At 39.3% G+C, this 10,601-nt stretch overlaps 1 protein-coding gene across 1 annotated transcript; it reads right to left on the bottom strand.

Annotated features, from left to right (window-relative positions):
- Window positions 1-3,677: 3,677 nt before the first annotated feature.
- Window positions 3,678-8,377, bottom strand: zgc:66479 (uncharacterized protein LOC327541 homolog). The gene is made up of 4 exons (XM_041782214.1): window positions 8,031-8,377; window positions 6,662-7,134; window positions 6,422-6,569; window positions 3,678-6,087 (listed from the first exon to the last, which is right to left on the bottom strand). Exons 1-4 carry the CDS (start codon window positions 8,292-8,294, stop codon window positions 5,437-5,439), a joined length of 1,536 nt encoding a protein of 511 aa, XP_041638148.1. The 5' UTR covers window positions 8,295-8,377; the 3' UTR covers window positions 3,678-5,436.
- Between the last annotated feature and the right edge of the window lie 2,224 nt (window positions 8,378-10,601).

Genomic DNA, 10,601 nt, shown 5'->3' on the forward strand with positions numbered 1-10,601 from the left:
CTTTACTTCTGGCTTGTCTTGGTGCAAATTCACTTAGCCCCCCTTTGTGTTTTTTTATTTATTATGTTTTCTTTGCCTACTAATGAAGCCCTTAATGTGTTTTTTTCTTTTGAAAGGTCCTTATGTACATTTTTGTGTATGTGCACTATCAATCTACCAAGGGACAACAGAGGGAAATCAGCCAATTACCATAATCTGGCATGTTTACATATTAATGCTCATGGGTGTGCTCTATCACTATTCTAAATAGATAGATGCAATAACATTAAAACATATAATAATATTCTTTATGATTTCTCAGAGCAGGCATTTTAGATTGGCTAATAAACTATATGTTGGTTTCTTTGCAACAAACTGGTTTACAAGTGTTTTTCTCTGTGCATGTGTAAGTTAAATGTTTTTTTTCTATTAAGGGTAAACAAAATTGCAAACTACAGAAGCCCAAGGCAGACATGCATTTTCACACTACTCAGGTGATAACGAGTGCTTTGTGGTTATTTTCTGGTTGACCTTTAATCTCATTATCTCGTGTCGCAAGATAACAGCGTTTGGTTTCTCATGGAAATGACTTAATTTTCTGTTGATTTTCCTAAGATCATGACTAATAGTCTTGTTATAGGATAACAAATCTGCTGTCCTTATCATTATTCAATCATTATCTATCTCATTAACCTGAGATAACAAAGCTTGTTCTCTTACATTGATGGGGTAATTTTCTGGTGATCTAGAAAACAAAACAATAGTCTGTTCACCATGATAGGTCAGTCCACAACATGCCATGCAGCCATTGTCCAAACTAATGAGGTAAGCTAAACCTATTTCTGTTTGTTTTGTTCTTTTGTAACCATAGTGACATGAGATAAATGAGATCAGCCACGAAAAGAACTAGAAATCCCTTGGTATCACTGGGAAACAGTAAAATGTAAGAATGTTATCTTAGGTCTTCTGTGGTGGTAGTATTAATAGTCTTAGTAGTTCACCCTGGGATATAGATGCCTTATAGTAAATACATCTGAAAGAGGAAGTAAAACCTAAATAGATGCACTAGAGAGAAGCATAGTTGAGATAGTTTGAGGGTTAATATAAGACTGTTTAAAACACTATATAAAAAGTTCAGGATGGTTAGAAGAACACACTGTGCTTCATCTGATAATTGCCTTTAGATCTCTTGAACTTAATGAAGCTGGAAGCTGCACGTGTTGACAGTTAAGGCACCAACATACCTTTCTGTGTATGTCTCAGGACCCAGCTGCCTGGCCATTTGTTTGTAATTTATTTTCCTTAAAAGGGAATCTAATGGACTGAGCTATCTGTGTGTAACTCATGTTTTAAATACTTAAAGAATGTGACAAATGTATTTCATAGTGGATATGTATGACAATGAGAATTAACAGAGAACATTTGGTTTGGGTAAAATGGTTTGAAATGCATCTAAAATACTCTGAATGTTGGGGGAAGTGAGAAGTGTGAGTGCTGAGATAGACCAGGCGCTTTGTTATAAGTCTCAGCTTTCACTGCAGCTCTAATTAAGTCAAGTCTGAGTAAGACTTGGCTTTAAGAGCAAGCTGCACCTGTACCTGCTGTAATTTAATAAATAAGACAGTGAACTTTAAAGTGAGGCTGATTTAGTGCATGTGGTGCAGCACAGGAGATTCTTGGAACTGCTTTTCTGACAAAACTGACTCATGAAAGGTTTTTGCACATTAAATGCATCTTTTAAAAACTTAAAGTAAACTTCTCATGAAGTTGTATGACATGAAACCTTAACACTATGCCAACATAGCGTTACTGGCCATTTTATTAGGTATACCTGTTCAGTTGCTCACTAATGCATGTATCTGATAAGCCAGCTGCATGGCAGCAACCATTGCATTGCACGGTGGTTGGTGGTCTCGCAGGCTTTTACATTTCAACACCAAATCCAGACCCTACTATTTGAATACTGCAGCAGTAATCAAGACTCATCCAATCAGGCAATGTTTTACAATCTTCTGTTGCCTAATTCTGGTAAGTTTCTGCAAACTGTAGCCTCAGTTTCCTGTTCTTAGCTGACAGGAGTAGAACCTGGTGTGGTCCATGCTGTAGCATAGAGCTCATCTGCTGCAAGGTTTGACACACCATTCCTTTAGAGATGCGCTTCTGCATACCTCGGTTGTAACACGTGACTATTTGAGTTACTGTTGCCTCTATATCAACTCAAACTAGCCAACATGTTCTCCTCTGACCTCTGCCATTAACAAGACAAATTTAGCCCAGAGAACTGCTGTTCTTTGGATGTTTTCGCATTTTCAAATCATTGTCTGTAAACCATGGAGAAGGTTGTGCATGAAACTGTCAGAAAACAGATCGGCAGTCAATGAAATATTTAGACCAGCCAGTCTGTTACCAACAACCATGGCAAGTCAAAGGCTACTACACAAATTCAGCCAGATTTTGGCCTGACTCCAACGTCACAGCTAGTCGTTGAAACCTTGGGCCTGATTTTGCATGTCGGGAGTGACAAACACGATTGTAGTGTGACATAATCAACAACACGCCCAAGACGCTCTGCGACCACAACTCCGTAAGACTAGCATGTCAGAATTTTTCTAGCATCATAGTCTAGCGATGAAAGTCCTGATGCCTACCATCAGAAGAACATTTGTTCTTCATTTTTGCATCATCATTTACAAGAATCCCTAATTTTTCTCCCTTTGGGGGAACTAATTTGTACTTTTTATCTTATTAATATTATCACATGCATATCTTAATTTCTATCTGAAGGAGATCCAGCCCATATTGTCCTCCTCTTCATACATCCATTACTTCTTCTTTAACTAGCAAAATGCCGCTACAATCAGAGTGCTTCTGTTGTAGAGTGACTGACAGTCTTTGACCCACTCCACCAAAAAGAGCACTAAACTGTGAGCTGTATAGATTTATAAAACTATATATACATATCAGAATTTCTTTAATTGTTTGAAAGTGTTGGGACTCACAAGACAGAAAAACACATTTGTTTTCATAATTTCAACATACATTTCCATCTTAAGTGGTGGTACAGTGGTTAGCACTGTTGCCTCACAGCAAGAAGCTTCATGGTTCAAATTCTTGTTTAACAGGATCTTTCTGAGTGGTGTTTGCATGTTTCCAGAGCATGTGGGTTATCTCCATGCATCCTTGCTTCTCCCCATAGTCCTGAGGTAAGATTGTTATTTTAATTGGTGGTGCTAAATTGCCCATAGGTATGAGTGTTTCCTTGTTTGTCTTTGTATGCCAGTGACTAGTGACTGACTAGTGACCAGTTCAGGCTGTACTCTGTCTCCTTCCCAATGTCAGCTGGGATTGACTCCAGCCCCTCCTGACTCTAAATGGGGTAAACAGTGTGGAGAACAGATGTATGGTTGGATTTCCATCTCTAAAGCCAGCACAAGCAGCTGAGTGTTCCTGTCCCTGCTGTCACTCTCTGAGGTTTAAATTTCTTAAGTCTTTTTCTGAGCCATCATGATGGACACTCTGTGAGGCTGTTATGTGCACAGCCTGTGGATGCACATGCTCTATGCTGAATTTTGCCTTATTTTTGTGTCATGCTGCTTTAACTCTTTCTGATACACAAAATATATCAGCACTAAATGAGGCTTTCGCTTGAACCTGCCTTTATTTTTCAAACATGCAAGTAATTTATAAACTAGACTGGCTGTCTTTAAGTTTGGTTGACCATTTTAAACAACAGGACAAACAGTAGCTCTCTTAAAGACCCCCTCTTAAAAAACAAAGACAGCCCAGTGTTTCCTTCAGTACACTTGTTGCTTGTCACGATCATTGGTAGTGATACTTTGGCACCACCTGCTGGCAAAAATGGTACGTTGACCTTTTCACAAAAGGGCTCCATGACAAGAGATCAGCATGTACCAGGGAATCATATGTACTCACATGTACAGCACGTACACATGTACCATAAATAACTTTTGCACTTGAGTTAAATTACAAGCCATAAGGACAGTCACACCAAGTTTCTGGATACTAAGACAAAGAGTTGGCATGTTTCTTGTTCTCATCTTGTTGTAAGTTGACAAAATCCAAGTTTGTTTACTTGTCTTATGGCTTTTTGGTCACATACAGTACACATTATTTATTTCTTGAACTTGCTTAACAAAAAACTGATGCATTGTTATTCCCAGTAACTGTTGCTTAACTATGATGGTTACATGTAAAAACTGGATTTAAAAATTTGAATAATTCACAAGACACAAGAATGGAATAAGCCAAAAAAGACATTTTACTGGGACTCTAATCTTCATTGTAGATGAATCTTTATTTTGGATTGATCAATTAATTCTTTAGTATGCTGAGTATAAAAACAGAGAAAAAGGTCAACTAGCGTTTCCAAAAGCCAAAGATAACTTCAATAAACGTTTAACTTTGTCCATGAGCCACAGTAAAAAACACAACGGAGAATATTCCTGTTCAAGCTGCTAAAATTATAAAATCTTGACTTCTTTTTGAAGAAAATAATGTACCTATACTATCAGTATGAATTCATCAACTACATGTTGATGCATAATTAACTTCCATTAAAGGTATGAAAAAAAATCTTTGTATCTTTTTGATCTGGAAAACTCTCAACACAATCAAGTCGCTGAAAACCAAACAGGTAGGGCTGCTCGATTATGGCAAAAATGATAATAATGATTATTTACCTTGATACTGAGATCTTACTTAATAAATATCATTAATCATTGATCCTACAACATTTACATTAGTGCACAAATTTAACAGGATAGAAAAACGTTTTTGTATTGTCTTGAGGAGCAGCCAGAAACATCTTACAAATTCTACATCTTTGAATTGCCCCAGGTCTGACTCCTCAAAGCAAAGCGGTTTCATTTAAATGAGGATGTTTGACCACTTTCTTAACCAACAGCTGCCATTCTGTCATCTTTCTTTAGCTCTCAGCCACAAGGCATGTAGCACAGTAATCATTTAACCTTTATTATCTGCTAATCGTGGGAAGCTAAAATTGTATAAAAGATGATTAAATTGATATCTTCACACAGGAAAAATCCCCCTGAAAAATTGCATTTACTTTAGGCATTTTTTTCAGGTGCAAAGGACTAACCTGACTAACTGAATTAGTTCAGAATAAGCTGCCTAAAGTGTGTACTCTAATTTTTTCTTTAGATTCTGCCTGTGTGACAGTGAGTCTTTTAAGCATCTAAAGTCCTTTTCTGAGAGCACAGACCTCCACCTGTGGAGGGGCACAAGCTCAAGAGACTCCTATTTTGTCATTAAGCTAATTGAAATTGAGACTTAATTAATCTCCCAGCACTAAAATCAGGTGGAACAAAACAAACTAGAAATCATTTGCAGTGATCGGTTAAAGCTGGTTCCCATTATCTATATAAGACTTAAAAAATAACAGTCTTCTTCACTGGTGGAGGATTTAAGGGTTAACTATTAATCCTCCTCAGTCTTGTCCATAGTGACATCACTATTTAACTCAGCTGGTTCCTCCTCTAAAGTCTCCCAGCTTGCTACGCCTTCCACAGAATTGTCCTCCTCCATAATGTCATCATCTACTGTCTCTTCTGTCATCCCCTCCTCTGCTGTCTCCTCAGATATTTCTTGCTCCCCACTCTGTCCTGTCGTGTCCTCCTCCTCTTCCTCTTCTGATGTCATTTCCTCTTCTGTAACTTCTTCTTCCTCCTCGTCCTCTGCAACATCCATTACTGCCTCCTGATCCAGCGGCTGTTCTTCCTCAGTTTCTTCCTCTGATGACTCCTCTTCTGCTTCATCCTCTGCTAGATCCTCTTCTTCATCTTCTTCTGCAACATCCTCTTCTTCTTCTTCATCTCCTTCTGCATCTTCTGCTTCATCCTCTTCTTCTTCATCTCCTTCTGCATCTTCTGCTTCATCCTCTTCTTCTACATTTTCTGCTGCAACTTCTGCCACTTCTTCTGCTTCATCCTGCTGCTCAGCCTCTTCATTTTCTGCTGTGTGCTCCTGTATTTCAGTAGTATTCTGTGCTGTGCTGGAGATGACCCCCTCTTCTGCATTGCTCTCTTCATTTAACTTTGGTTTCAAAGACCAAGATGGAGTATGAGCCAGCTGAGAGAGACATAAAAGTTTTATTTGCATCTTAAAAACCAACACGTTGAAAACTATCTTATAAAAGTGATCCAGTAAGAGGCATTTTTTCACAGCTGATGATGGTTTTCCTCTCAACTATCTGTTAATGTATTCTTGTATTTTATTGTTGTTTTTTTTAGCATTTCTTGTAACTGAGTCTATATATCTTTGAGCTCTGTTTTAAGGTGTCACAAAGCAAACTTTCTCTTGGGGACAATAAATTTTAAATTGAAAGCAATCCATCACCAAATGTTTTCAATAATCAGATATATTAAAGACAAATCTCAGTTAAATAAAAAAAGAGGGATGATACCTGGTTGTGAAAACTCTGAAGCTGTGCCATGACGCTGCTGTGGAGTGTCTGTGAAGTGAAAAACTGCTCGTTCAGAGTCATCTGCACTGCATTCAGCATCTCTTTTAGTGCCTGGGCCCGCATAGCCTGTTCAGCCTTGATAAGCTCTCTGAAAAGCACACAAATTACAAAATAAATCACTCTCCACATTGTAGCACTGTTTAGAAACAGATAAATTATGTAAAGTGAAACTGAGCTCACTTTATTGCAGCAATCTCCTGATTGTTTGTATGAAGTGCAGTTTTATGAAGGTCCATTGTGTCTTTCAACCCTTCCAGCTCTGATGCTTGTCCCTGTATCTTTGCATTAAGAGCCTCCACTGATGCAACCTGCTGGTCTACTTTGGAGCACGCATTGGCTACAGCATCTGTGAGCTCTGCAACATTTTCAGAAAGTTCAGAGCTGGAGGTCAACCCAACCACAACGCTCTCTTTCACAGCCTCAAACTCCTTGCTCTGGTTCTTGAACAAGCCCTGGAGAGTTGTGACAGACAGGGAGACCTGGTTTATTTCAGCTAACCGGATGTCCATCTCATCATGGAGGTCCAAGATCTGTGAGAAGAGATTGGAGTTCTTCAGCTTCTCTGATGCAGCCTGGGCAACCTCAGCCTTCTCCTGGGCCTGTTTGTGAGCCTTCTCAAGGGCCATGATCCTCTCCTCAATATCAGAACCTGTCTAGAGATGGAGACTGTTTTTGAGCCATGTTGCTTGAATGAGATAAAGCATTTGAAATCCAGGCTTGTCTTTGCATAAAGTCCCACAAAGCTCTCTTTTTCTGCTACAGGTAGGGTCTTACAAGGTGTTGTCCTATTGATAATGCTGTCTTAAAAAACAGTAAAAAGCCAGTAAGCAAGATTTAAAGTGAAAATATACATTAAATAAAAAAACAAAGTAAGATTAAAAAAACACATAACATTACGACCTATGTCACAGAAACGAACACCGCTACAGTTACTCATAGATAATATTTCTGGAAAGTATGAAATTAATAGCCAATAATTAAGAATATTCAAATTAACCTCTGAGGCTGTAGATGTTAAAATGTCTAAAACGTGACCATGAAGCTGCTCACGCTCCGGATGAGCTATAAATAAAAACAGGTGCTACTTAAGCATCAAGTCAGCCACGTTCAAAGTCTAACAATCTCAGCGCCTTCAAAATAAATGTCTCAGAGCAATAAATTAATTTAAAACATCTTATACATAAAACAAAATTCAACTGACTTCAAAATGTGCATAGCTTTTGTCATGTATAGCCATTCTTATCTGCTTATCTCCTCAAAAATAGTCGGTATTTAAAAAAACAGAATCGTATTGCCTTTAATTTGAAGAGCAACCGTTAATTTTCGCTCTATCTTGTTCTGTTTAGCCGGATTCAACCAGTTACACAAGAAGTAATTGACAGGCGTACCGCGTCGCTGAAATTACCTTCTAGTAAACCAGTTTTGGGTTAAATTTCTCCCTGATAAACGGTATGACAAAAAAATACAAACTGAAGTGTTTAACATAACATATCTACAGTAAGCCAGGTCGGCAGAAACCAACGGTTAGACAGTTAGCTAGCTAACTTACCTGTTCGTCGGTCGTGGCCATCACCTGCTGGAAGTTTGTGATTCTCTTTTGCATTGTTGTAAAAGTGTCGGACAGTTGCTCGATGCTCTGCTGTTGCCAGACACAAAACCACCCCATTATGCTGACCCCGACCACGAAGATAGTTATGAACAACAAAGCTGAAGATGTATATGAGCTCAGCCTTCTCTTGGACTGTGGTGCTGATGGCTCCAGCAGTATGGAGGTGTCGTCTGTCAGCGGCTTCTTTGCTTTACGCCTGGCCATGGCTGCAGAGAGGGACAGGACGGACCTGAGGAGGTATGTGCTGTCAGTGAGGTGGATTTGGCAAAGTGTGCCCTGTTGTCTGATTTTACTAAGATATCACGTTGTGTACACTGCTAGACCCTTTGACCTAGTCAGTCATTGGACCCCCATAATATTCACAGCAACTGTTGGGGTGGTGGGGGGCGTGCCATAATATTATATAACTGTAGTTGTGAGTGAATAGCTCTGCTCCACCACTACAGTAACGGGAGAAACACCCGTCCAAGGCAATGAATAAATACACAAAAGCATTAGCAGAACCTCACAATTGATTAATGAAATGATAAAAATCAATTCCAGTTGAAGTGATAACATATACAAGGAGCTTAGTTAATTTAAAGCTGCTCCTAATATAGAGAACTTAAACTACAGTAAGTGCTACAGTCATATTTTGTGACCAGCTCATTAAAAATTCCTGCATGAATTTTACCTGCACTACAGCAAGAGTGATAACTTGTGTGCCATTAAATTGCTGTATTTCTGTCTAACAAAGAAAGGGACTAGAAGTAAAGGTGCTCAAATTTGGTGTACTTGAATGAATGTAAATGTACTTTATTTATATAGACCTTTACAATATCCTGAAGATGACCAAGATGCTTTACATCCATCCATTTTCTATACCACTTATCCTGTTGGGGGTTGTGGGGGCACTGGAGTTTATCCCAGCTGTCATTGGGCGTGAGGTTGGGTGCACCCTGGACTGGTTGCCAGTCAATCCCGGGGCTGACATATAGAGACAAACAACCAGGCACACTGCAGCCAATTTAGGCCAACTAAGAGTTAACTAATGAGCATGTCTTTGGTGGTGGGAGGAAGCCAAAGAACCCAGAGAGAACCCACTCATGTAAAGGGAGAACATGCAAACTGCACACAGAAAGGCCCTGACTGGGAACCGACCCAGGGACCTTCTTGCTGTGAGGCAACAGCTCTAACCCCTGTGCTGCCGTGCAGCCCAAGTGCTTTACACAAAAACAACTGAATAGCATTTGAAACACAGCACAAAACAAGTTCCTTAAATAAAAACATAGAAACATTAGTAAACACAGACTACAAGAATCAAAGTGTCACCACACTACTAGGTATTAAAAACCATCCTAAATAAATAAGTTCCAAGCTTTGATCTGTAGAGGCCAAAGTTAGACATACACATATCAGAGGGAAGACTATTACCAGATTTTTCACCTTGTATAGTCAGTCAGTTCAGTCACCCCAGTGTTTGGATTTTGGCATGGCCACTTCCAACAAAAGTTGGTTTGGTGACCTCGAAGCCCTGCCACATTCACAAACAGTTAGAGTCTCAGATAAACAGGATAGGGCAAGGGCACAGAGAGCTTTAAAAACAGATATTAAAAGTTTGAAATCAATTCTGAAATGGGCTGGAAGCCAGTGAAGGGAAAAGAGAATTGGAGTAATGTGCTCTCATCTTGTGTTAGTTCATTGACAAGCTGCTGCATTTTGCGCATAAGAGCTTAAGCAGTTGTCAGTGTCAATTTCATAAGGACTGTGTCCATCAAAAGAAATGGGTCTTTGTGTAAAATTTACATTCATAAGTCTTGCAGTGAGACCATAGCCTTTGTGTTTTACACATACCTTCAATCAATCAGTCTTTATTTGTATGGCGCAGCCAATTCATAACCAATGTTATCTTAGTACACTTACTAAACAGGGCACATCTGGACCATACTCTTTGTATTACTATGTTAATTCCACAAATTGGACATAATCCGTATCCACAGCATTCTGTGTGGCAACACATGCCCTTGCTCTCTGGGTCCATTTCTGAAGAGCAGCAGAGTGCAACCCTACCCCTCAGGCTTTATAATATCTCATGATATAAACAGAGTCCCCTGTGAGAGTAGCACATAAACAACAGGTCACTTTGCCTTTCTGAGGTTGATTTGCTGTTCCCTTTGATATTATTTATTGAATTTTTGAAAGCTTATCTTTGGGACTTTTTTTTGACAGGACAGCTGAAGAGATACATGAAAAATGGGGAGAGAGAGCGTGTAAGGCACGCAGCCCCAGAGGACCACAGCCTCGTTGTATGCACACCCACTCCACCAACTGAGCTAAAGTGGTGCCCCATTCCATGATTTTCTGCTTCTACAATGGATGGTGAGTACATTTTGAAGTTAGAAGGTTTATGTTTTCTTAAAAGGATGTGTGGTGTCAAAAAATATCCTGTGTTTTTTTACCACAAGAAGTAACTTCTTTAGTCCATAGCGCCATGTTACCTCTGTGACTTTGTGACTGACTTATGACCTGTGG

This window comes from Cheilinus undulatus, linkage group 3 (genome assembly GCF_018320785.1).
Source record: "Cheilinus undulatus linkage group 3, ASM1832078v1, whole genome shotgun sequence".
Lineage (NCBI taxonomy): Eukaryota > Metazoa > Chordata > Actinopteri > Labriformes > Labridae > Cheilinus > Cheilinus undulatus.

Bases quoted from the DNA above. Each gene is read 5' to 3' on its own strand.
- zgc:66479 (XM_041782214.1), bottom strand. From the start codon at position 8,294: ATGGCCAGGCGTAAAGCAAAGAAGCCGCTGACAGACGACACCTCCATA. The intron at 7,135-8,030 runs GTAAGTTAGCTA...CTCCATCTCTAG, and splicing joins TGGCCACGACCGACGAACAG to ACAGGTTCTGATATTGAGGA. The intron at 6,570-6,661 runs GTGAGCTCAGTT...TGTGCTTTTCAG, and splicing joins CAGGAGATTGCTGCAATAAA to AGAGCTTATCAAGGCTGAAC.